Genomic DNA, 26571 nt, shown 5'->3' with positions numbered 1-26571 from the left:
AACAAAGTAAAAGTCTCTGTCTTAAAACGGAAGTTTATATTAGTGGTTCCAAATTATACACTCATTATCGAATGCCAATGAATACCATGAAATTGCGCAAAATATAAATCAAGAAAAATACAAAAATTTGTTCCAAGTTTTATATCCTAGAAATTAGTATCTATCTGTCAAATCAGGTTCTCCAATTTTTGCAATTTTTGAAATATGGAACCTATCTTATATGCATTGAAACATGAACCAAATAGGTCTCCATCAGTCCATCTTCGATTTCAGGTTTTACTCTAAAATCATGCTCGCACATCTTCCGCTAGTTTTATTATTCTATTGCCACCATACATGGGTGGGTTCAATACGATGAATCCAGCATAAGTGGTAATCAAGAGTTAGGGGTCCTCTACATGACACAAGGAAGGCAAATTGAGGACTTTCTCCAGACGGAACAACGAGGTGGAATTCCTCACGCAAGACGTTAAAGAAGCCTTGCGATGAGACGAGTGTGCCGACGCTGCACTCTACTACTCATGGCGGAAGATGTTGGTCTCTTACCGTTCGCGCTACGAGATTGGAGATTTGCTAAAGCGTTGAGGGGCTTCTTGCGTGTTTTCAATAATGTAATTCATGCTTTGCGTTGAATGATCTCGGATACGTGGGAATTTGGAAGCAAGTGAGCCTTACATTCAGTTTTTGTGGCAACGGACTATTTAATCGCAGATTTGTCCAATTGAATAAGTGCCGTGACGTCATGACTTACGCTCCGCGTTCCCCTTTATTTCATTGATTCGCCTGGCTGCTGTCGTGTGACGTCTCTGATGACTCGTTCCCACCGCTAAACGCTGCGATTCCATAGCGACAGCACTGTCCACGTTGTTTCGTAGCGCGTGAGTCAACTCCTTCCCAGTACTCCGCACTAGTATGGACCACCTTTTGGGGTTTTTAGCTGCTTCAATAGCTTTTTTATGTCACCGTGTTCTTAGGCCTTGGGCCTCGGATGCCATAATACTTTCTCTGTCCTTCCAAAATACATTGGTCAGTCCATCTCATTGCAACAGGTGAGAAATATTGGCCTAGTTTCATGTTCCTTAATATATTTCACTGGAATCAATGAGAAGTAGAGTGCTAGTATATTTAAATATTAAATCTTGCTTTCATTTGACTGCTTGAATTTTTAGAATAATTAGAAGCGGTCTCTCAAAATTTTACATAATTTTAGAAATAGAATATGAATTCAAAATGGTCAAAATCTCTCATTTCTCTCTCTTATAATATATTTCCACGAGTTGATTTATCAAAATCCAACCTATGTTCTGGAAGAGTTAAATTTCCGCAAAATAATAGACTAGAAGGTTTTCGGAACGGTTGGAAATTTCCAACTTGGAATTGCTGTCGCAAATTTCTATGGAATGAAAAAGAGTTCAAATGTCCGGATATTCCCGCACACGCGCCTTGACTGCGCGTACAACTCCGACAGTGCAGACGATAAGCTTTTAGAAAAGTCAAAGCAAGTGCCGCCTCGCTCGCTCGCTCACGTGTGTCGACATCCCCAGTTTTCACACGCGTTCACACGGTATCCTCGCTCGCTCTCTCTTTGGCGGTTCACGTTGCCATGTTTGCCCTTCATATTCACTAGAAGCCGCCACGATATCACTGTCCTCCCTACTTATTCCCCAAGAAACTCGAGGGCCTTTTGTCACTCCAGTTAGCGTAAGCGAATATGTCATCGCATGCCCCTCGCTCCTCGTCTTATATATAAGAGTCGCCCTCCACCGCATGCTGTCATACCATTCTCCATTCATACCATTCTTCCCGACTCAGCAAGCAAAAGAAGAAACCAGAAAAATCAGACGCTTCAATTTCACATTCTCTACTACAGACTTCCAGAGATGGTGAAGAGAGACAGAGAGGACAGGGAGGTCGAGGCCCTGGCCGTGGCCAACAGCTTGATGCTCCTCTCCCGAGTCGGCCAGAGCAGCGACTCGAACTGCAAATCGTGGCCTACAGAGCGGATGTTCGCGTGCAAGACGTGCAACCGCGAGTTCTCCTCCTTCCAGGCGCTGGGAGGGCACAGAGCCAGCCACAAGAAGCCGAAGCTGATCTCCGGCGACCTCTTCCACCTCGGCCACGCAGCGGATTCCTCGCAGGCCAAGCCGAAGAAGCACGAGTGCTCGATATGCGGCCTCGAGTTCCCGATTGGCCAAGCTCTTGGTGGACACATGAGGAGGCACAGGGCCGCCATGCTGGAGAGATTGGCGACGGCCACCGCAAAGCCCGTGCCGGTGTTGAAGAAATCGAACAGCAAGAGAGTCATGGGCTTGGATTTGAACTCGTCGCCGACAGAGGACGACTTGACCTTGCGTTTAGGAAAGGTTACGCCGCCTTTGGCGCTAGATCTTGTTTTGTAGGGCTTAGAAAACGTAAATTGTGTACAGAGCAGTTTTTAGTCGGTGCCTGACCGTTCCTGTTTTTCCTTCTTTTTTGTATTCATTGAATCGGAGACTGGGTTTCGCATTGATATTCATTTGTTTCATGCGCGCATATTGTGTTTGATGACGTTCTCCAGTTTTCGTGGTGCTGAGTCTTAGATGCCAGCGAGTCCGTTTGCGGCTGCACTTTTTCTTGTTGGCCTCTTTGTTTGATCCGAAGATGATTAACATCTGAAGTGCGTGCTCTATGTAACAAATGTTTTAATAGTGTGGCCAGCTAAGGAACAGTAAGGAAGATATGAAAAGCCATGGATATAAATGGCTAAAGCACTGAAAACATCAAAATACAAAAACCTTTATATCGAGTTTCTAGATATACGATGTAATTTGACGCTACTCGTTATTTGCTTAACTATACATGTTGATGTTGCGGAAGAATCTGAATGGTGTCCACCATGGGTGATTTACTTAACCATTAAGTTTTAGAAGTTAGAAATGGCTAAAGAGCGGATGGACAAAATATCATTTAGTGATTTTAGATAATCTAGTATTTCAACTTGGAAATGTCAAAAGATGATAAAATGACATAACAACAATTATATGAGATAAAAAATAATATATGTACCTTTTGGGTGAGGCTCTTAATATTTGAAACTCTTATGTTAATTGGAGTGTCATAATCCGCCGAAGAGATTTTATAAGGTACGTTTAGCTCAAAGGTTTTTTCATTGTACAGATTATAGCTAGTAATCATTTTGGCATCGTTACCAATCTTCTCCTTCATCGAGGATTGTCTTCTCGTGTAGATATCAAGAGCGATCGATTCCAAGTTTCATACATGATTTTAGATTAGAAGATCTTGAATTCATAATTTTTGAAGTCCCATTTTTTATCTCTTATAATATATTTTCACGAGTAGTTTTAAATCAAAATCCAGCCGATGTTGAGAGGAGGAAATAATTTCCTCCTGTAATATTAGACTATCTTCGGAACGGTCTGAGTTGCTCTCATAAAATTTTAGGGAATGAAAAAGAGTTAAATTTCCCGATATTCTTGCACATGCGCCTTGACTGGCCGTACAACACCAACAGAGCGAGCTAAAAGCTTCTAGAAAAGACAAAAGAAACTACCGCCTCGCTCACTTGTCAGTTGTCACGACTTTCCCCAGTTTCACACGCGTTCACACGGTATCCTCGTTCTCCCTCCTTCGGCGGCCCACGTTGCCATGTTTGCCCTTCATCTTCACGCAAAGCTGCCAGACTTTCCGTGAGAAACTCGAGAGCCTTCTCGTCACTTCAGCTAAGCATGAGCGAATAGGTCATCACCCGCCCCTCGCTTCTCGTCCTATATTACAAGACTCGCGCTCCTCCGCACACTGTCAGAGCATTCATCCCGACTCAGCAAGCAAAAGAAGAAACCAGAAAAATCAGACACTCCGATTTCACATTCTCTACTACTGACTTCCAGAGATGGTGAAGAGAGACAGAGAGGACACGGAGGTCGAAGCCCTGGCCGTGGCCAACAGCTTGATGCTCCTCTCCCGAATCGGCCGGAGCACCGACTCAAACCGCAAATCGCGGCCTACAGAGCGGATGTTCACATGCAAGACGTGCAACCGCGAGTTCCCCTCGTTCCAGGCGCTCGGAGGGCACAGAGCCAGCCACAAGAAGCCAAAGCTGATCTCCGGCGACCTCTTGCGCCTTGGCCGCACGGCAGATTCCTCGCCGGCCAAGCTGAAGATGCACGAGTGCTCGATATGCGGCCTCGATTTCCCGACTGGCCAAGCCCTTGGTGGTCACATGAGGCGGCACAGGGCGGCCATACTGGAGAGCTTGGTGGCGGCCGCCGCAAAGCCTGTGCCGGTGTTGAAGAAATCGAACAGCAAGAGAGTCAGGGGCTTGGATTTGAACTCGTTGCCGATGGAGGACGACTTGACCTTGCGTTTAGGAAAGGTTGCGCCGCCTTTAGTGCCAGATCTCGTTTTGTAGGGCTTAAAGAACGTAGATTGTGTACAGAGCAGTTTTTAGTCGGTGCCTGACCGTTCCTTTTTTTCCTTCTTTTTTTGTATTCATTGATTGATATTTTGAATCACAGACTGGGTTTCGCATGGATATTCATTTGTAATTTGATGTAATTTGATGCTACTCATTATTTACTTAACTATACTTGCTGATGTTGTGGAAGAGTCTGAATGGTATCCACGATGGGTAATTTGCTTAACCATTAAGTTTTAGAAGTTAGAAATGGCTAAGGAGGAGATAGACAAAAATATCCTTTAAAGATTTTAGATAATTTAGTATTTCAACTTGGAAAAGTCAAAAGATAATAAAATGAAACGATAACAATTATATGAGATAAAAATAATTTATCTGCACTTTTTAGGTGAGTCTCTTAATATTTGAATCTCCTATGTTACTTCAAGTGTCATGATCCGTTGAAGAGATTTTGTAATGTACGTTTGGCTCACTTCAATTGTCATGATCCGCTGAAGAGATTTTGTAATGTACGTTTGGCTCAAAGGTTTTTTCACTAGAGGGTTTGTTGCTGGTAATCATTTTGGCATTGTTACCAATCTTCTCCTTCATTGGGGTTGTCTCTCATGTAGATGCCAAAGGTGATTAGTTCCACATTTCATATAGGTTTTGCATGGAACTTGGAACCTACCTATTAGAACACGTTCCTTATTTCTTGGAACTTGAAACCTAATTGCATACCCTAAAACCTGAAACATACTCTATCATAGTAACCGGTTCCAAGATTTACCCAAGTTCTACCTATATTATTAATTGAATAATTACAGTAAATTATCACATTTTTTTTAATGACCATCATTTATTACTACAATCTACTAATCACAACTTATATTTGAACACGTAGAGAGTATGAAATATTAACAAAATAAATGTCTCAATTATAAAATTAAAGCTTAGACTAGTTGTTCCAAATTATACACTCATCATAGGACACAATGGAATAGGATCACGCGAAGACATAGATAACACACTCGCGCGTGCACAAACTTGTTCCAAATTCTAAGTTTTAGGTTCTAGTATCTACTTACCTAGAAGTTAGAACCTACCTGTCGAGATAGCTTTCCTAATTTTTGGAACTCGAAACCCACCTTGTGTACCTTAAAATCTGGTAGTGGACATATTCCCAATAGTCCTCTTTTTCAGTTTCAAGTTCTATCCCGAAACCATACTCACCCCTAGTAGATGTTGATTTGGCTATGAGAATCCAACACTTGCTTTTTGCAACTGGGGAGATCATTGCTTCTCCGTTGGGGATGACTTTTACAAACTTGGCCTTCGAGCACATCCTTCATTCTTTTCTAATAATTGGGCCTTTTCTGATCAAATTTCTTTTTTTTTTTTGAATTTTTAACACATTTGTTCGGTGTACTCAATGACTAGTTAGACTTGGGCTTTTATGACACCATAAGCTCTTGAACAATTCAACATTTTGGACCCTCAGAGTCTTCATCTTCAATCAACGCTTCAGACCATGCTGTATCAATGCGGTAACTTTACTACTCTGCCCCAGTGTGGGGAATGATCATCAATTGGGTTTTAAAATGAATTTTCATGATCAATTGAGCTATGCAACGGATAAAAGTGTATATGATAGTGAAAGAAATGTTATTCATCATCATAAGGCAATTAAATTTTCGTTTGAGTTCATCTGCAATAAGGTATTCAAAGATTTATGCAAGTGAGAAAAAGAAAGTTCTATCCATTTTTCTCACCTTGTAATGTCAACTTTAACTAAATTATGCCTCAATGTGAGGTAGTTCTTGATAGGGTTAGGTCCAAAGAAATTCTCCAAATTATTTAGGCTCAAAGGGGTTAAACAATGGATTACTACACTGTTTAAGATAGAGGAGTGAAATTAGGGGTGATTGGTTCCCAAGCTGTCTAGTTTCCACCTGGAACTAGGGACCGGACTAGTTCCCCATTTTCATAATCGAGTTTCAAACCAAAGGAAGTTAGAACTGAATGAAACTACACCAATCGTCCAATTTGGTTCCCAAGCGGTCCAATGAAACCGATTACATGTGTTTGAAACACATGTTCCCACGTGCAAAAAAATCAAACTCCACTTGTGTAAACATCGATCACACTTCGTATATTTCCAGCTCAATCTTGGCTAAGAAGGCCATTGACAACATGTTTAAAGGTGTTGCTTGGCTTGTGTTTCATAGACAATTTCTCTTATGCTCTCTAAGTATTTGCTCAATGTGGAACTCTTGAAGGCTTGGAGGGCCTTGTCTCTTGCAGGTGAAAGGGGGTGGAGGAGAGAAAGAGAGAGAGAGGGGGGGTGAGGAACGAGGGTGTGGCTCTTATCACTGAGATGGGAGTTTGATTATGTAGCCCTAACTTGAGCATTATACAAGTACTTAAGGCTCCTTCAGGCCATGGCCACAACTATTATAGTAGGCAAGGCTTGTAAGCAAGCTACGAGTGCCTAGCCTTATGTTATGGCCATGTCCCCCCGGACTTACAACCATGTTGTCTTCCAAATAGTCCCTACACTACCACCTTCTAGTTTAGAAATGGCATCATAGGCTGACTTCATAGAGAACTCACCATTGGATGCTCCAAACCAAGAGATAGCATCTCTGAGTTTATCTTCTCTCATTCATGGAGTGAAGAAAGCGGGGAGTTATGAACGTAAGCGGTGCCATGAAACGTATGCACTCTTTGAAATACCCGTTCCTTGTGTATCTGATGTTCTTGGTGTTACTGGTCGTGTCGAATCTGTAAATGACAAAGTCATTTCATTTCATTTATTTTTCCCAATGTCACTTCCTTCCTTAGATCATATGAAATAGCAGCTTCTTCTTGAATAGTGTATTTTAACTCTAACAGATGCAAAACTCTCATTGACAGTTAGACACAGCCCATCCTGCTGCTCCCCTAAAGTCGCCTACTGAATTGGAGACTTCCCAATCCCCTTACTCCCTATTCTCTCTCAAATAAAGCTGTTGACTTCAAGTCATCTTGAATAGTGCACAATCATAGCAAGAAGAAGTGGGAATAGGTCAACATTTTGAATTGCTACTAAATCCATGCGCCAGCAAGAGACAACTTGGCGAACTGAAACATCTTAATAGTTAGAGGAAAAGAAAGCAAAAGTGATTCCCATAATAGCGGCAAAAGTAGGCTTCCTCTTTAAAAGGCAAGGAACAAGGAAGGGTTTCGGTGGTCTCTTGGCCACATGTGAGATTGCTCTCTCACTTGTACTAAGAAAGGCCTTGAATTAGAGCACTTTTCCATTTCATGAAGATTTTAGTTTAAATTATATTTTTATATGAATTTAATAACAAATTGAAAACTTAAAAATTAATAGTCGGTCCGGTTACTCAATTCTACTCCTGGAACCAGGAACTAAACAAAAAATCATCGATGTCTCTAGGAACCAGACCTAACTGCTCGATTCGGTTTGGTTCGAGCAATTCTCAGTTCGAGTAGTTCTTTTTGCTCGCCCCTAAGTGAAATGCCTCTCCTAAGGATATAGCATGGACTCTTCCAAACCCATACCAAACACAACTTTTAACTTTTAATGCAATTAGCTTAACATGTTAATCAGTTTATTCAAGAGTCACCACTAATTAGTTATCGGTATCGCCACTATTTAGTATGGGAGGGCACTTATGTGAACCAAAGAGTCATGAATATAGCAATTTGATTATGCTAGATTAATCAAACGACATGTTGGTGTCTACCTGTTTTAGTTCTAAGCCACTAACATGCAATGGATATCATGCGAGTGCGCTATCAATAATGTAACACTCAACAAATCAAAGTAATAAATGCATACTAGAGATATAACCAACACAAATACCTCAAGCAAGCAAAATCATAACCTTTCCATGGATAATTTCCAAATATTTGCAAATTTAGGTGTCAACACTACTGTATTAACTTGGGTGTGTAAGCTAATTTATATTATTCTATTGCCACTATACATGGGGAGGTTCAATACGTTGAATCCACTGTATTTGGGAATCGGGAGTTGGGGGTCCTCTACATGACACAAGGAAGGCAAATTTTGAACTTCCTCTAGATGCCGGAACGAGGTGGAATTCCCCGTACAATATGTTGAAGAAGTCATGCGATGAGATGAGTGTGTTGACGCCGTACTCTACTACTCATGGCGGAAAGGTGCCATTCTCTTGCGGTTCACGCTACAAGATTGAATATCTGCTAAGGTGTTTAGGGACTTGTTGCGCATTTTCGATAATGTAACCCATGCTTTGTGTTAAATGATCTCGGATACGTGTGAATTTGGAAGCAAGTCAGCCTTACATCCAATTTTTGTAGCTGCGGACCATTTGATCGCAGGTTTGTCTATTGAATAAATGCGGTCACGTCCCGATTTACGCTCCCCGTTTCCTCTCTTTCATCGATTCGCCTGGTCGCTGCCGGGTGACGTTGACTCACTCCCCTAGCTGAAGGTTGCGATTCTATGGCGATAGCATGGTCCACGCCTTTTGGGGTTTCTAGCTAGTTCATTAGCTTTTTGATATTTACCGTGTTCTTTAGGCATTGGCCTCGGATGCCCATCATAGTTTTTTCACGTCCTTCCAAAATGTATTGGTCAGTTCATCCCCTTGCAACGGTAGAGAATTATTGACCTAATTTCTTGTTCCTAAATGTCTTTCGTGGAAATCAATGACTAAGAAGCAGAATGCATTAGTATGTTTATATATTAAATCACAACTTTCATTTGGACTAGAATAATTAATAACGGTATCATAAAATTTTACACGATCTTAGACTAGAACGTTTTGAATTCATAATTTTGCAAGTCCCTCTTTCTATCTCTTATGCCTACGTCGAGGAGGAATTAAATTTCCTCTTGTGATATTAGACTAGAAGGTCTTCGGAACAGTCTAAATTCGTCTCGCAAATTTCTACGGAATAAAAAAGAGTTCATTGTCCGGATATTCTTGTACACACGCCTCGACGGCGCGTACAACTCCAACAGTGCAGGCGAAAAGCTTTTAGAAAAGTCAAAGCAAGTACCGCCTCGCTCACCTGTGACGACTTGCCCAGTTTTCACACGCGTTCACACGGTATCCTAGCTCTCCCTTTGGCGGCACAGGCTGCCACGTTTGCCCTTCATCTTCGCGCAAAGCTGCCACGATATCACTGTCCTTCCTACTCATTCCCCAAGAAACTCGAGGGCCTTTTCGTCACTTCAGTTAGCGTAAGCGCGTAGGTCATCCCTCGCCCCTCGCTTCTCGTCCTATATTTAGAAGACTCGCCCGCACTCCACTTCACACTGTCGTACCAGTCATCCCGACTCAGCAGAGCAAGCAAAAGAAGGAAACCAGAAAAATCAGACACTCCGATTTCACATCCTCTACTACAGACTTCAAGAGATGGTGAAGAGAGACAGAGAGGACGCGGGGGTCGAAGCCCTGGCCAGGGCCAATTGCTTGATGCTCCTCTCCCAAGTCGGCGAGAGCACCAACTCGTCGTCGCCGAATCACAAATCGCGGCCTACGGAGCGAATGTTCAAGTGCAAGACGTGCAACCGCGAGTTCTCGTCCTCCCAGGCGCTCGGAGGGCACAGAGCCAGCCACAAGAAGCCAAAGCTTATCTCCGGCGACCTCTTACACCTCGGCCACGCAGCGTATTCCTCGCCGGCCAAGCCGAAGAAGCACGAGTGCTCGATATGCGGCCTCGAGTTCCCGATTGGCCAAGCCCTTGGCGGTCACGTGAGGAGGCACAGGGCCGCCATGCTGGAGAGCTTGGCGGCGGTGGCCCCAAAGCCCGTGCCGGTGTTGAAGAAATCGAACAGCAAGAGGGTCATGGGCTTGGATTTGAACTCGTCGCCAATGGAGGACGACTTGACCTTGCGTTTAGGGAAGGTTGCGCCACCTTTGGTGCTAGATCTCGTTTTGTAGGGCTTAGAGAACGTAGATTGTGTACAGAGCAGTTTTTAGTCGGTGCCCAACTGTTCCTTTTTCTTTTTCTTTTTTTCCCTTTTTGTATTCATTGATTGATATTTTGAATCAGAGACTGGGTTGTGCATGGATATTCATTTGTCTCACGCACGAATATTGTATTTGAACGAGAGGAGTGAGGGGTAGATTACGTTATCCAGTTTTCGTGGTGCTGAGTCTTAGATGCCAGCGAGTCCGTTTGCGCCTGCACTTTTTCTTGTTGGCCACTTTGTTTGATTAGAAGATGATTAACATCTGAAGTGTGTGCTCTGTGTAACAAACGAAAAGCCATGGATATAAATGGCTAAAGCACTGAAAACATCAATATACAAAACCCTTTATATCGAGCTGCTAGACATACGATGTGATTTGATGCTATTCGTTATTTACTTAATTATACCTATTGTGATTTGATGCTATTCGTTATTTACTTAATTATACATATTGATGTTGTGGAGGAATCTAACTAGTGTCCACCACTGGTGAAATGCCTCTCTCCAAAGACATAGCATGGACTCTTCCAAATCCATACGAAACACAACGTTCATATTTTAATTTAATTAGCTTAACATGTTAATCAGTTTATTCAGACAACTTTCATCTTTTAATTTAATTAGCTTAACATATTAATCAGTTTATTCAGACAACTTTCATCTTTTAATTTAATTAGCTTAAAATGTTAATCAGTTTATTCAGAAGTCGTCATAATTAGTTACCGGTACTGTCACTAATCAGCGTGCGAGAGCACTTTACCTATGTGAGCCAAAGATTCATGGAAACGGAGATTCATCTATGCCAAGATTAATTGAACATCATGTCGATGTCTTTCCTCTTTATTTCAAAATATTTTGCAGGCAGCATTGGCCAATTTTCGTTTTAAGCCTTTAACATGCAATGGGTAATCGTGCAAGTATGCAATTAATAATGTAACACTCGATAAATCAAAGCAATTAATAAAACTAGAGATATGGTGAACACAAATACCTCAAGCAAACAAAATCATAACCTTACCATGATTAATTTCCAAATAATTGTAAATTTAGGGGCCAATACTATTGCAGTAATTTGTGCATGTAAGCTAGTTTTATTATTCTATTGCCACCGTTCGTGGCAGGTTCAATACGTTGAATCCACCATATTTGGAAATCAAGAGTTAGGGATCCTCTACATGACACAAGGAAGGCAAATTGGGAACTTCCTCTAGATGCACAGACAAGGTGGAATTCCCTGTACAAGATATTGAAGAAGCCATGTAATGAGAAGAGTCTGCTGACGCTGTACTCAACTACTCATGGTGGAAAGTGTCAGTCTCTTACCGTTCACACCACAAAATTGGACATTTGCTAAAAGTGTGTGGGGACTTGTGTTTGGTGATCTCGGATACGTGTGAATTTAGCCTTGCATTCTATTTTAGCAAAGGACCATCTAATCGCCGGTTTGTCTATTGAATAAGTGCGGTGACGTCACGACTTACACTCCCCCATTCCCTCTATGTCATCGATTCGCCTGGCTGCTGTCGGATGACGTCTCGCATGACTCGCCCCCTCGCTAAACGTTGCAATTCCAGAGCGACAGCTCTGTACATGTTCTTTCTTGGCGCGTGAGTTAATTCCTTCCTAGTACCCCACACTCGCATGGACCGGCTTTTAAGGTTTTTAGCTACTTAATTAGCTTTTTGATATACACCGTGTTCTTTAGGTCTTGGCCTCATTTGCCCATCATATTTTCTCCACGTCCTCCTAAAATACATTGATTAGTTCATCTCATTGCAATGGAAGAGAAATATTGGCCTAATTTCATGTTCCTTAAAGTATTTCGTGGGAATCAATGAGTGAGAAATAGAAAGCATTATTATGCTTAAATATTAAGCACAACTTTCATTTAACAATTCGAGTTTTAGAATAATTAATAATAATTTCACAAAATTTTCATGATTTTAGATTAGAAGGTCTTGAATTCATAATTTTCCAAGTCCCATTTTTTTATCTCTTATGATATATTTTCATAAGTAGTTTTAGATCAAAATCCAGACAATGTCATATTAGACTAGAAGACCCTAGAAGGTCTTCGGAATAGTCTGATTTGCTGTCGCAAAATTTTAGGGAATGAAAAAGAGTTAAATTTCCCGATATTCTTGCACACGCGCCTTGATTGGTCGTACAACACCAACAGCGCGAGCTAAAAAGCTTCTAGAAAAGACAAAGAAACTTCAGCCTCGGTCACTCGTCACGACTTTCCCCAATTTCACACGCGTTCACACGCTATTCTCGCTCTCCCTCTTTCGGCGGCTCACATTGCCATGTTTGCCCTTCATCTTCACGCAAAACTGCCAGACTTTCCGCGAGAAACTCGAGGGCCTTTTCGTCACTTCAGCTAAGCGTAAGCGGATAGGTCATCACCCGCCCCTGGCCTCTCGTCCTATATATAAGACTCGCACTCCTCCACACACGGTCAGATCATTCCTCCCGACTCAGCAAGCAAAAGAAGAAACCAGAAAAATCAGACACCCAGATTTCACATTCTCTACTACAGACTTCCAGAGATGGTGAAGAGAGACAGAGAGGACACGGAGGTCGAAGCCCTGGCCAGGGCCAATTGCTTGATGCTCCTCTCCCGTGTTGGCGAGAGCACCGACTCGGCGTCGCCGGACCGCAAATCGCACCCTACAGAGCGAATGTTCGCGTGCAAGACTTGCAACCGCGAATTCTCCTCGTTCCAGGCGCTCGGAGGGCACAAAGCCAGCCACAAGAAGCAAAAGCTGATCTCCGGCGATCTCTTCCACCTCGGCCACGCAGCAGATTCCTCGCCGGCCAAGCCAAAGACGCACGAGTGCTCGATATGCGGCCTCGATTTCCCGATGGGCCAAGCCCTCGGCGGTCACATGAGGAAGCACAGGGCGAACATGCTGGAAATCTTGGCAGCAGCGGCCGCAAAGCCTGTGCCAGTGTTGAAGAAATCAAACAGCAAGAGAGTCACGGGCTTGGATTTGAACTCGTTGCCGATGGAGGACGACTTGACCTTGCGTTTAGGAAAGGCTGCGCCGCCTTTGGTGCTTGATCTCGTTTTGTAGGGCTTAGAAGGTAGACTGTGTACAGAGCAGTTTTTAGTCGGTGCCTGGCCATTTCTTTTTCTTTTTTTTTCCTTCTTTTTTGTATTCATTGATTGATATTTTGAATCAGAGACTGGGTTTCGCATGGATATTAATTTGTTTCATGCGCGCATATTGTATTTGAACGAGAGGAGTGGGGGGTAGAATCTACCCGGTAGATTACGTTCTCCAGTTTTCGTGGTGCTGAGTCTTAGATGCCAGCGAGTCCGTTTGCGGCTGCACTTTTTCTTGTTGGCCTCTTTGGTTGATCCGAAGGTGATTAACATCTGAAGTGTGTGCTCTATGTAACAAATGTTTTGATAGTGTGGCCAGCTAAGGAACATTAAGGAAGAAATGAAAAGCCATGGATATAAAAGGCTAAAGCACTGAACACATCAAAATACAGAAACATTTATATTAAGCTGCTAAACATACAATGTGATGTGATTGATTTGACGCTATTAGTTCTTTTCTTAATTATACCAATTGATGTTGTGGAAGAATCTGAATGGCGTCCATCATTGGTGATCCGAAAGTTTTGGATAATGCAAAGACCATTAAATTTTAGAAGTTAGAAATGGCTAAAGAGGAGATGGAAAAAAAATATCCTTTAGCAATTTTAGATAATATAGTATTTCAACTTGGAAAAGTTAAAGAACACAAAATGACATAGCAACAATTATATGAGATAAAAACAATTTTATCAGTACTTTTTCCAATGAGGCTTTTGATATTTGAATCTCCTATGTTAATTCAAGTGTCATAATCCACTAAAGAGATTTTGTAAGGTACGTTTTGTAGGCTTAGTTAATGCCTAATGGATTGAAAAAGGAAAGGACTTGTTAGCTCAAAGATTTTTTTCATTGTAGGGTTTGAAGCTAGTAATCATTTTGACATCGTTACCAATCTTCTTCTTCATTGAGGATTATATTTGCATGTAGATGCTAAGGATAAGCGGTTTCAAGTTTCATACAAATTTCAATTGGAACTTGAAACCTACTCATTAAAAGAAGTTCCTTATTTTTCGAAACCTGAAACCTATCTTGCATATCCTGAAACCTAAAACCTACCCTATCATAGGTTCCAAAGTTGGCTCTAAAATTTACCTGATTCCATATATATTATTAATTGAATGATTACAATAAATTATCGCATTCTTTAATGATCATTGCTTATTGCTACAATTCACTAATCACAACTTATTTTTGGACACGCAGAGAAACGTTAGCAAAATAAAAATCTCAATCATAAAATTGAAACTTTGACTAATGGTTTTATGTTATACACTCATCATTGGACACCATTGAATAGGATCATGCGAAGACATAGAAAAAAAAAACACACACACACACACACAAACTTGTTCCAAGTTCTAAGTCACAAACTTGTTCCAAGTTCTAAGTTTTAGGTTTCAAATTCCAACATATTCCTAAAACACACACAAACACAAACTTATTCCAAGTTCGAAGTTTTAGACCTAAAATTGTCGAGACAGGTTTTTTTCATTTTTGAAACCTAGAACCTGCCTTATATGTTTTGAAACCTAAAACTGAACATATTCCAACTAGTTCGATTCATCAATTCCAGGTTCTACCCTGGAACCATGCTCACTCCTAGTAGATGCTTTATCGACTATGAGTATCCAACACTTGCTTTTTGCAATTGGGCAGATCATTGCTTCTCTATTGGGGATGATTTTTACAAACTTGGCCTTCGACCACATCTATCATTCTTTTCCAATAATTGGGCCTATGGCCAATCATTTTTTTTTGTGAAGTTCTTTTTTCGACTTTTTCAACACATTTTTTCAATATACTCAATGACTAGTTAGACTCGGACTTTCACGGTGCCATAAGCTCTTGCACAATTCAATGTTTCTGAACTCTCATGGTCTTCATCTTCGATCGACCCTTCAGAGCATGGTGTCTCAATGCGGTAACTCAACTACTCTGCCCTAATGTGGGGAATAATCACCAATTGGGTTTTAAAATGAATTTTCAGGCTCAATTGAGCTATGCAATGGATAAAAGTGTATATGATAGCGAAAGAAATGCTATTCATCATTATAAGGCAATTGAATTTTCGTCGGAGTTCATCTCGCAATCGGCATTTGAAGATTTATGCAAGTGAGAAAAGAAAGTTTTATCCATTTTTCTCACCTGGTAAAGTTAACTTTAACTGAATTCTACCCCAACATGGAGTGGTTCTTAACAGAGTTAAGTCAAAAGAAATTCTCCAAATTATTTAGGTTCAAGGGGGTTAAACAATGGATTATTTGCATTGTTTAACTGTTTAAGATAGATAAGTGAAATGCCTCTCTCCCACAAACATAGCATGGTCTCTTCCAAACCCATACCAAATACAACTTTCATCTTTTAATTTAATTAGCTTAACATGTTAATTAGTTTATTCAGAAGTCGCCACTAATCAGTTATTAATACTGTCACTAATCAACATAGGAGAGCACTTTACCTATGTGAGCCAAAGATTCATGGATACGGGGATTTGGCTATGCCAAAATTAATCAAACATCATGTCAATGTCTTTCCTTTTTATTTCGAAAATATTTTGTAGGCAACATTGGCCAGTTTTCATTCTAAGCCATTAACATGTAATGGGTAATCATGTGAGTATGCAACTAATAATGTAACACTCAACAAATCAAAGTAATAAATAAATACTAGAGATATGGCAAACACAAACACCTCAAGCAAGCAAAATCATAACCTTGCCATGATTAATTTCTAAATAATTGCAAATTTAGGTGCCAACACTACTGTGGTAATTTGTGCAAATAAGCTAGTTTTATTATTCTATTGCCACCATACGTGGCCAGGTTCAATATTTTGAATCCACCATATTTGGGGATCAAGAGTTAGGGATCCTCTACATGAAGCAAGGAAGGCAAATTGGGAATTCCTCTAGATGCACAGACAAGGTGGAATTCCCTGTACAAGATATTGAATAAGCCATGAAACGAGAAGAGTGTGCTGACGCTGTACTCAACTACTTATGATGGAAAGTGTCAGTCTCTTACCGTTCACAAAACAAAATTGGAGATTTGCTAAAGTGTTTGGGGACTTGTGTTAAGTGATCTCGGATGCGTGTGAATTTAGCCTTGCATTCTATTTTTGTAGCAATGGACCATCTAATAGCAGGTTTTTCTATTGACTAAGTGCAGTGACGTCACGACTTATGCTCCCCCATTCCCTCTATGTCATCAATTCATCTGGCTGCTGTCGGAAGACGTCTCGGATGACTAGCCCCAAATGTTGTGATTCCAAAGCGACGGCACCGTCCACATTCTTTATTGGCGCGAGTTAGTTCCTTCCTAGTACCCCGCACTCGTATAAAACCGCCTTCTAAGGTTTTTAGCTACTTAATTAGCTTTTTGATATACACCGTGTTCTTTAGGTCTTGGCCTCAGATGCCCATCATACTTTCTCCACTTCCTTCCAAAATACATTGATTAGTTTATTTCATCGCACTGGGAGAGAAATATCGGCCTAGTTTCGTGTTCCTTAATGTATTTCGTGCGAATCAACAAGTGAGAAGTAGAAAGCATTATTATACTTAAATATTAAGCACAATTTTCATTTAACAATTTGAGTTTTTAAAATAATTAATAATAATATCACAAAATTTTACATGATTTTAGATTAGAAAGTCTTGAATTCATAATTTTCAAGTCCCATTTTTTATCTCTTATGATATATTTTCATAAGTAATTTTAGATCAAAATCCAGCGAATGCTGAGGATATTAGACTAGAAGACCCTAGAAGGTCTTCGGAATAGTCTGATTTGCTGTCTCAAAATGTTACGGAACGAAAAAGAGTTAAATTTCCCGATATTCTTGCACACGCGCCTTGATTGGTCGTACAACACCAACAGCGCGAGCTAAAAAGCTTCTAGAAAAGACAAAGAAACTTCAGCCTCGGTCACTCGTCACGACTTTCCCCAATTTCACACGCGTTCACACGCTATTCTCGCTCTCCTCTTTCGGCGGCTCACATTGCCATGTTTGCCCTTCATCTTCACGCAAAACTGCCAGACTTTCCGCGAGAAACTCGAGGGCCTTTTCGTCACTTCAGCTAAGCGTAAGCGGATAGGTCATCACCCGCCCCTGGCCTCTCGTCCTATATATAAGACTCGCACTCCTCCACACACGGTCAGATCATTCCTCCCGACTCAGCAAGCAAAAGAAGAAACCAGAAAAATCAGACACCCCGATTTCACATTCTCCACTACAGACTTCCAGAGATGGTGAAGAGAGACAGAGAGGACACGGAGGTCGAAGCCCTGGCCAGGGCCAATTGCTTGATGCTCCTCTCCCGTGTTGGCGAGAGCACCGACTCGGCGTCGCCGGACCGCAAATCGCACCCTACAGAGCGAATGTTCGCGTGCAAGACTTGCAACCGCGAATTCTCCTCGTTCCAGGCGCTCGGAGGGCACAAAGCCAGCCACAAGAAGCAGAAGCTGATCTCCGGCGATCTCTTCCACCTCGGCCACGCAGCAGATTCCTCGCCGGCCAAGCCAAAGACGCACGAGTGCTCGATATGCGGCCTCGATTTCCCGATGGGCCAAGCCCTCGGCGGTCACATGAGGAAGCACAGGGCGGCCATGCTGGAAAGCTTGGCAGCAGCGGCCGCAAAGCCTGTGCCAGTGTTGAAGAAATCAAACAGCAAGAGAGTCACGGGCTTCGATTTGAACTCGTTGCCGATGCAGGACGACTTGACCTTGCGTTTAGGAAAGGTTGCGCCGCCGTTGGTGCTTGATCTCGTTTTGTAGGGCTTAGAAGGTAGACTGTGTACAGAGCAGTTTTTAGTCGGTGCCTGGCCATTTCTTTTTCTTTTTTTTTTCCTTCTTTTTTGTATTCATTGATTGATATTTTGAATCAGAGACTGGGTTTCGCATGGATATTAATTTGTTTCATGCGCGCATATTGTATTTGAACGAGAGGAGTGGGGGTTATACCCGGTAGATTACGTTCTCCAGTTTTCGTGGTGCTGAGTCTTAGATGCCAGCGAGTCCGTTTGCGGCTGCACTTTTTCTTGTTGGCCTCTTTGTTTGATCCGAAAGGTGATTAACATCTGAAGTGTGTGCTCTATGTAACAAATGTTTTGATAGTGTGGCCAGCTAAGGAACATTAAGGAAGAAATGAAAAGCCACGGATATAAAAGGCTAAAGCACTGAACACATCAAAATACAGAAACCTTTATATTAAGCTGCTAAACATACGATGTGATTTGACGCTATTCGTTCTTTTCTTAATTATACCAATTGATGTTGTGGAAGAATCTGAATGGCGTCCATCATTGGTGATCTGAAAGTTCTGGATAATGCAAAAACCATTAAGTTTTAGAAGTTAGAAATGGCTAAAGAGGAGATGAAAAAAAAATATCCTTTAGCGATTTTAGATAATATAGTATTTCAACTTGGAAAAGTTAAAGAAGACAAAATGGCATAGCAACAATTATATGAGACAAAAACAATTTTATTTATACTTTTTCCAGTGAGGCTTTTGATATTTGAATCTCCTATGTTAATTCAAGTGTCATAATCCACTAAAGAGGTTTTGTAAGGTATGTTTTGTAGGCTTAGTTAATGCCTAATGGATTGAAAAATGAAATGACTTGTTAGCTCAAAGATTTTTTTCATTGTAGGGTTTGAAGCTAGTAATCATTTTGGCATCATTACCAATCTTCTCCTTCATTGAGGATTATCTTCTCCTATAGATGCTAAGGATGAGCGGTTTCAAGTTTCATACAAATTTCACTTGGAACTTGAAACCTACTCATTAAAACAAATTCCTCATTTTTCAGAACCTGAAACCTAAAACCTACCCTATCATATATTCTAAGGTTGGCTCCAAAATTTACCCAGATTCCATATATATTATTAATTGAATGATTACAATAAATTATCACATTATTTAATGATCATTGCTTATTGTTACAATTCACCGATCACAACTTACTTTTGGACACGCGAAGAAACATTAGCAAAATAAAAGTCTCGATCATAAAATTGAAACTTTGACTAATGATTTTATATTATACACTCATCATTGGACGCCATTGAATAAGATCATGCGAAGACATAGAAAAAACACACACACACACACACACACACACTTGTTCCAAGTTCTAAGTTTTAGGTTTCAGATTCCACCTACTTAAAATCCGAAACCTACTTGTTGAGATAGGTTTTTTAATTTTTGAAACTTGGAACCTACCTTATATATTTTGAAACCTAAAACTGAACATATTCCAACTAGTTTGATTCCTCAGTTCGGTTCTACCCTGGACACACACACAAACACAAACTTATTCCAAGTTCGAAGTTTTAGGTTTCAGATTCCACCTACCTAAAATCCTAAACCTACTCGTCGAGACAGGTTTTTTAATTTTTGAAACTTGGAACCTACCTTATATATTTTGAAACCTAAGACCGAACATATTCCAACTAGTTCGATTCCTCAGTTCCAGGTTCTACCCTAGAACCATGCTCACCCCTAGTAGATGCTCAATCGCCGATAAGAATCCAACACTTGCTTTTTGCAACTGGGCAGATCATTGCTTCTCCGTTGGGGATGATTTTTACAAACTTGGCCTTCAACCACATCTATCATTCTTTTCCAATAATTGGGCCTTTGGTCAATCATTTTTTTTCTGTGAATTTCTTTTTTCGACTTTTTCAACACATTTTTTTTATATACTCAATGACTAGTTAGACTCGGGCTTTCACGGTGCCATAAGCTCTTGAACAATTCAATGTTTCTAAACTCTCATGGTCTTCATCTTCGGTCGACCCTTCAAAGCATGGTGTCTCAATGCGGTAACTCAACTACTTTGCCCTAATGTGGGGAATAATCACCAATTGGGTTTAAAAATGAATTTTTGGGCTCAATTGAGCTATGCAATGGATAAAAGTGTATATGATAGCGAAAGAAATGCTATTCATCATCATAAGGCAATTGAATTTTCGTTGGAGTTCATCTGCAATAAGGCATTTGAAGATTTATGCAAGTGAAAAAAAGAAAGTTTTATCCATTTTTCTCACCTAGTAAAGTTAACTTTAACTAAATTCTACCCCAACATGGGGTGGTTCTTAACAGAGTTAAGTCAAAAGAAATTCTCCAAATTATTTAGGTTCAAGGGGGTTAAACAATGGATTAATTGCATTGTTTAACTGTTTAAGATAGAGAAGTGAAATGCCTCTCTCCTACAAACATAGCATGGTCTCTTCCAAACCCATACCAAACACAACTTTCATCTTTTAATTTAATTAGCTTAACATGTTAATCAGTTTATTCAGAAGTCGCCACTAATCAGTTATTTGTACTGTCACTAATCAACATGGGAGAGCACTTTACCTATGTGAGCCAAAGATTCGTGGATACGGGTATTTGGCTATGCCAAGATTAATCAAACATCATGTCAATGTCTTTGCTTTTTATTTCAAAAATATTTTGTAGGCAGCATTGGTCAGTTTCGTTCTAAGCCATTAACATGCAATGGGTAATCATGTGAGTACGCAATTAATAATGTAACACTCGACAAATCAAAGTAATAAATAAATACTAGAGATATGGCGAACACAAACACCTCAAGCAAGCAAAATCATAACCTTGCCATGATTAATTTCTAAATAATTACAAATTTAGGTGCCAACACTACTGCGGTAATTTGTGCAAATAAGCTAGCTTTATTATTCATTTGCCACCATGCGTGGGCAGATTCAATATGTTGAATCCACCATATTTGGGGATCAAGAGTTAGGGATCCTCTACATGACATAAGGAAGGCAAATTGGGAATTCCTCTAGATGCACGGACAAGGTGGAATTCTCTGTACAAGATATTGAATAAGCCATATACAGAGAAAAGTCTGCTAACGCTATACTCAACTACTAATGGTGGAAAGTGTCAGTCTCTTAGCGTTCACACTACAAAATTGGAGATTTGCTAAAAGTGTTTGGGGACTTGTGTTAGGTGATCTCGGATACGTGTGAATTTAGCCTTGCATTCTATTTTTGTAGCAACGGACCATCTAATCGCCGGTTTGTCAATTGAATAAGTGCGGTGATGTCACGACTTACGCTCCCCCGATCCCTCTTATATCATCGATTCGCCTGGCTGCTGTCGGATGACGTCTCGGATGACGCGCCCCCTTGCTAAACGCTGCGATTCCAGAGCGACGGCACTGTCCACGCTCTTTCTTGGCGTGTGAGTTAATTCCTTCCTAGTACCCCGCACTCGTATGGACCGCCTTTTAAGGTTTTTAGCTACTTAATTAGCTTTTTGATATACACTGTGCTCTTTAGGTCTTGGCCTTAGATGCCCATCATACTTTCTCCACATCCTTTCAAAATACATTAATTAGTTCATCTCGTCGCAATGGTGTTCCTTAATGTATCTCGTGGAATCAATGAGTGAGAAATAGAAAGCATTATTATGCTTAAATATTAAGCACAACTTTATTTAACTATTTGAATTTTTAGAATAATTAATAATAATCTCACAAAATTTTACACGGTTTTAGATTATAAGTCTTGAATTATTAATTTTCCAAGTCCCATTTTTTTTTATCTCTTATGATATATTTTCCTAAGTAGTTTTAGATCAAAATCCAGCCAATGCTGAGATGAGGAAATAATTTCCTCCTGTCAATATTAGACTAGAAGACCCTAGAAGGACTTCGGAATAGTCTGATTTGCTGTCACAAAATTTTAGGGAATGAAAAAGAGTTCAATTTCCCGATATTCTTGCACACGCGCCTTGATTGGTCGTACAACACCAACAGCGCGAGCTAAAAAGCTTCCAGAAAAGACAAAGAAACTTCAGCCTCGGTCGCTCGTAACGACTTTCCCCGGTTTCACACGCGTTCACACGCTATCCTTGCTCTCCCTCCTTCGGCGGCTCACATTGCCACGTTTGCCCTTCATCTTCACGCAAAGCTGCCAGACTTTCCGCGAGAAACTCGAGGGCCTTTTCGTCACTTCAGCTAAGCGTAAGCGAATAGGTCATCACCCGCCCCCGCCTCTCGTCCTATATATAAGACTCGCACTCCTCCACACACTGTCAAACCATTCATCCCGACTCAGCAAGCAAAAGAAGAAACCAGAAAAATCAGACACTCCGATTTCACATTCTCTACTACAGACTTCCAGAGATGGTGAAGAGAGACAGAGAGGACACGGAGGTCGAAGCCCTGGCCAGGGTCAATTGCTTGATGCTCCTCTCCCGAGTTGGCGAGAGCACCGACTCGGCGTCGCCGGACCGCAAATCGCGGCCTACCGAGCGAATGTTCGCGTGCAAGACTTGCAACCGCGAATTCTCCTCGTTCCAGGCGCTCGGAGGGCACAAAGCAAGCCACAAGAAGCCGAAGCTGATCTCCGGCGACCTCTTCCACCTCGGCCACGCAGCAGATTCCTCGCCGGCTAAGCCGAAGACGCACGAGTGCTCGATATGCGGCCTCGATTTCCCGATGGGCCAAGCCCTCGGCGGTCACATGAGGAGGCACAGGGCGGCCATGCTGGAAAGCTTGGCAGCAGCAGCCGCAAAGCCTGTGCCAGTGTTGAAGAAATCAAACAGCAAGAGAGTCACGGGCTTGGATTTGAACTCGTTGCCGATGGAGGACGACTTGACCTTGCGTTTAGGGAAGGTTGCGCCGCCATTGGTGCTAGATCTCGTTTTGTAGGGCTTAGAGAGCGTAGATTGTGTACAAAGCAGTTTTTAGTCGGTGCCCAACTGTTCCTTTTTTTTCCCTATTTTGGATTCATTGATTGATATTTTGAATCAGAGACTGTATTTCGCAACGATATTCATTTGTTTCATGAACGCATATCGTATTTGAACGAGATGGGGGGTTCTGCAGTTTTAGTGGTCCTGAGTCTTAGAGGCCAGCGAGTACGTATGCGGCTGCACTTTTTCTTGTTGGCCTCTTCGTTTGAACCGAAGATGATTAACATCCAAAGTGTGTGCTCTGTGTAATGACAACGGCAATTTGGAACTGAACGTAAGCGATACGACTGCGTACGAGGGCTTCGAGGGCAAGATTTTCTTCTATTTACATTCATATACTGCAGAAGGAATTGAACATGGCACCGATGATAAAAGTGCAATAAAAAGCCAACCACAAAAACTTGATGGAAGATCTTTTTCGAGGAACGGACAAGTCATAAACGTCGTGCGATCATTGGTCCATTTTCCGTTATCCTTATATTGAGCTATTAGATACGCGCCTTACGTCCATCAAAGGAAAAAATTCTAGCCTCTTACTCAGTCTCTATCATCCTCTCAGATTCTTGTGGCTAGCTCGCCTCGTCAGGCGCCGAAGCACGCGGCACCCCTGTTGTTGCTTTTTTCCGGCCACCCGGCTTGCTGCCACGCACCTCCATCGTTTTCTCTTGTGTCGTACGCTAGTCTGTCTTGTTCATTTCCCCCTTTTGGCTGCATCCCTTCACCAATGGGTCTCGATTTGGGGAGGCTCCGATGTCGACTGCCATCGACGTGATTCGATGTCTATGGCAGGTAATCTGCTACAAGATGAGAGAGAGAGAGAGAGTTGTCGTCGGCGTTGGCAAGGCCCCATCTTCAAGTCCTTGTCAATTTTGGGGACGGTGAAACACACATAATAGAAGGAGAAACTTGCCGGTGGTATAGAGAGGAAAATGTTTAGGTCGGTAGTAACTTCAGGAACATGGATTCACGCAGTACTATAACACGAATTCAACTTTACGCAACATGGTAGATGGGAATCAAAGCCCTCTCTTCCTTAAAATCGGTATAAAATTTTATTCATAAAATTTGTCAAATTCTTACCGAGCCACTTATTTATGACCAATCTTCAAATCTTTACAAATCATCTTTTCGGGTAAATAGAGGATTTCATCCAGAGACTAATAAGAAGCCCAAATTCCAACTATAAGACGGTACTTCCTAGGGCTATCCAGTAATGGCCCTATTCTTATAATCTAATGAAACCGTTTTATCATCATCGGGTATATGATCGAGAAAAACAACTTCTTGAGGTCGTTCAATCCCCGTCTTAGCCGGCTTATCCGCACTCTGATTGGCTTCACTGTAGATGTGATTGGCTCTATAATCTTCTAGTAGATTTTGCAACTCTTTGCATTCATGCAAAGTGAATTTTAGTTTCTGTACAAGCTCTTTTCATCATGTGAGGCTTTCAAATGGCAGCATCTAATTCCATTTCAAGGGCTACTGGTGTCGTTTTTTAGGGGTAAAGGACACCAAAAATCCTTAGATTTTTATTCATTTTGCAATACCCCTCTCTCTCTCTCTCTCTCTCTCTCTCTCTCTCTCTCTCTCTCTCTCTCTCTCTCTCTCACACACACACACACACACACAATGCTGTCCTTAAATTTTCTTTTCTTTTGTTCAACGTGATTCTAAAGATTTGACGCGATCTACAAACTTACTAAATTATCAATTTCATTGTATATTCTCCTTTATATTTTGGTCCTTTCTCTACAGCAATCTCCATATGAAAATGTTAAGAGTCATCAACTATTAGTCAAGATAAACCTCGATGACCCTTATGAAGGATCATTAATTTTCTAAACAAACCCCTTGACGGTACTTACACACTATAAGTGTTGATGTGTTTATATAAGCTTGATCGTGGAGGGTGAGTTGACCCTTTTTCTTTACTCACAACCTGCCCACACTTGTTTAGTGGGAAATTTAAAATATCTCTCGTTTCTACACGACATGTTTAGATATATAGAAATACTTGCACATTTATATATGTATAAGGATTCATATCTTAAATATTTCTTGTAGTGTAATTCATTTAATTAATGTGTTGTGTTTGGGTTTTAACATTGAAACATGATTAATAAAGATTTTGTGGTGGGATTAAATCTAAATTTGAAATAGTGTAATTGAGAGGAGAGAATAAAAAACAATTCTGTGATTAAATCAACCGTATAAATTTAAAAAAGGGGATGAAATTGAACAAAAATAATAATAAGTGATAAACTAAACAAAATATATATCCACGTCAACAAATTCTAGCAATGATTTCATCACTAACGAACACATTGATCTAGCTTTTAAAAAGTTGGGGAATCACATTGAATAATAAAAAAAATCAATAATGATAGCAGATAATTAGCAAAAGTCGTATGAACTCCTGGTATGTTGCACTTTTATTTTAATAGTCATTGATTGTTATGTTTTGAAATCCGAAACGATATGATTGGGGTAGAATGAGAATGCATCAGGATGAGAGAAGATATTACCATTTCACATGATAATTTGGACAAACCTCGGTCTGGTTACTTTAGCCTTTGTCCTAAAGATTGGGTAACTTTTCCTTCGCGAGAGAATCTGTCGATGATTTTCATGTGTGTTTATAATTTCCTCGGAGGCAAAATCCTCATGTGCACTTGGTGGAAAAGCACATGAAGTTAAAATACTTTCTCGAGCAATAGTGGAAATCGAGCTGTCTTTGATTTGTCTACAACTCTATCTTCCTTCGTGTTTAGCTGGAGCATCGGATGCCCACTTGCTCGTGATCACGACATCGCATTTTTCACCGCACAGACTCTATTATTTAATTCCGCATCAATGAACGTATCAAATCTTTATAAAAATTAACTTTGTTTTCCTCGGAGGTATACTCGTTCGGACAAAATAGAAGAGTTAGGATTTAGCAGTATAATTGAAAATGGACGACAGAATATTCCGAATTTCGCACCAACTTGAAACTGAAATCATCATTAGTAGGATTTAACAGTATAATGAGAATTCAGTTGACAGCCAAAAAAAATACCCAGTCATGAAATCAACGAGTAACTCTGTAACAGGCTCCATTGACGAGAATGAAATTTGATCAAGCTAAGATAAGCTTGTCGGTAATGGAGAAAGTTGACAGCACGGTATGAATCATCGACAAGAACCTTTGAGATATTAAGTTGATCGCCAGATCATTAACACCAAGCTATCCCAGACTTTGGGTTGAGCACTAAATCGGTGCTATCAATGAATAGAGTGAAGGTCTGCCGGGTTCTTGATTGAGGATAGAGATGGAAGATTGACATCGATCAATAATAAGAACACGATTCTACGAGTAACCGT

The 26571-nt window shown here is 40.9% G+C and overlaps 6 protein-coding genes across 6 annotated transcripts; all 6 read left to right on the top strand.

The window, feature by feature from the left end:
• Positions 1-1790: 1790 nt before the first annotated feature.
• LOC104432763 (zinc finger protein ZAT8) lies at positions 1791-2511 on the top strand. Its single transcript, XM_039307797.1, has one exon. The coding sequence runs from the start codon at positions 1881-1883 to the stop codon at positions 2397-2399; it is 519 nt and encodes a 172-aa protein (XP_039163731.1). The 5' UTR covers positions 1791-1880; the 3' UTR covers positions 2400-2511.
• Positions 2512-3748: 1237 nt separating this feature from the next.
• On the top strand, positions 3749-4537 carry LOC104432761 (zinc finger protein ZAT12). The gene has a single exon (XM_010045284.3). It carries the CDS (start codon positions 3890-3892, stop codon positions 4406-4408), a length of 519 nt encoding a protein of 172 aa, XP_010043586.1. The 5' UTR covers positions 3749-3889; the 3' UTR covers positions 4409-4537.
• Positions 4538-9715: 5178 nt separating this feature from the next.
• LOC104432760 (zinc finger protein ZAT11) lies at positions 9716-10466 on the top strand. Its single transcript, XM_010045282.3, has one exon. The coding sequence runs from the start codon at positions 9808-9810 to the stop codon at positions 10333-10335; it is 528 nt and encodes a 175-aa protein (XP_010043584.2). The 5' UTR covers positions 9716-9807; the 3' UTR covers positions 10336-10466.
• Positions 10467-12840: 2374 nt separating this feature from the next.
• On the top strand, positions 12841-13642 carry LOC104432759 (zinc finger protein ZAT8). Its single transcript, XM_010045281.3, has one exon. The coding sequence runs from the start codon at positions 12917-12919 to the stop codon at positions 13442-13444; it is 528 nt and encodes a 175-aa protein (XP_010043583.2). The 5' UTR covers positions 12841-12916; the 3' UTR covers positions 13445-13642.
• A 4003-nt stretch (positions 13643-17645) lies between these two features.
• Positions 17646-18380, top strand: LOC104432758 (zinc finger protein ZAT8). The gene has a single exon (XM_010045280.3). It carries the CDS (start codon positions 17724-17726, stop codon positions 18249-18251), a length of 528 nt encoding a protein of 175 aa, XP_010043582.2. The 5' UTR covers positions 17646-17723; the 3' UTR covers positions 18252-18380.
• Positions 18381-22556: 4176 nt separating this feature from the next.
• Positions 22557-23346, top strand: LOC104432756 (zinc finger protein ZAT8). Its single transcript, XM_010045279.3, has one exon. The coding sequence runs from the start codon at positions 22637-22639 to the stop codon at positions 23162-23164; it is 528 nt and encodes a 175-aa protein (XP_010043581.1). The 5' UTR covers positions 22557-22636; the 3' UTR covers positions 23165-23346.
• The last annotated feature ends 3225 nt before the right edge of the window (positions 23347-26571 follow it).

The sequence above is a fragment of the Eucalyptus grandis genome, chromosome 2, assembly GCF_016545825.1.
Source record: "Eucalyptus grandis isolate ANBG69807.140 chromosome 2, ASM1654582v1, whole genome shotgun sequence".
Classification (NCBI taxonomy): domain Eukaryota; kingdom Viridiplantae; phylum Streptophyta; class Magnoliopsida; order Myrtales; family Myrtaceae; genus Eucalyptus; species Eucalyptus grandis.
Note: the sequence above shows the minus strand (reverse complement) of the source record. Positions and strands in the feature narration are given on the sequence as shown.

What these genes read in the sequence shown, in the direction of transcription:
- LOC104432763 (XM_039307797.1), top strand. Translation starts at nt 1,881, where the DNA reads ATGGTGAAGAGAGACAGAGAGGACAGGGAGGTCGAGGCCCTGGCCGTG.
- LOC104432761 (XM_010045284.3), top strand. Translation starts at nt 3,890, where the DNA reads ATGGTGAAGAGAGACAGAGAGGACACGGAGGTCGAAGCCCTGGCCGTG.
- LOC104432760 (XM_010045282.3), top strand. Translation starts at nt 9,808, where the DNA reads ATGGTGAAGAGAGACAGAGAGGACGCGGGGGTCGAAGCCCTGGCCAGG.
- LOC104432759 (XM_010045281.3), top strand. Translation starts at nt 12,917, where the DNA reads ATGGTGAAGAGAGACAGAGAGGACACGGAGGTCGAAGCCCTGGCCAGG.
- LOC104432758 (XM_010045280.3), top strand. Translation starts at nt 17,724, where the DNA reads ATGGTGAAGAGAGACAGAGAGGACACGGAGGTCGAAGCCCTGGCCAGG.
- LOC104432756 (XM_010045279.3), top strand. Translation starts at nt 22,637, where the DNA reads ATGGTGAAGAGAGACAGAGAGGACACGGAGGTCGAAGCCCTGGCCAGG.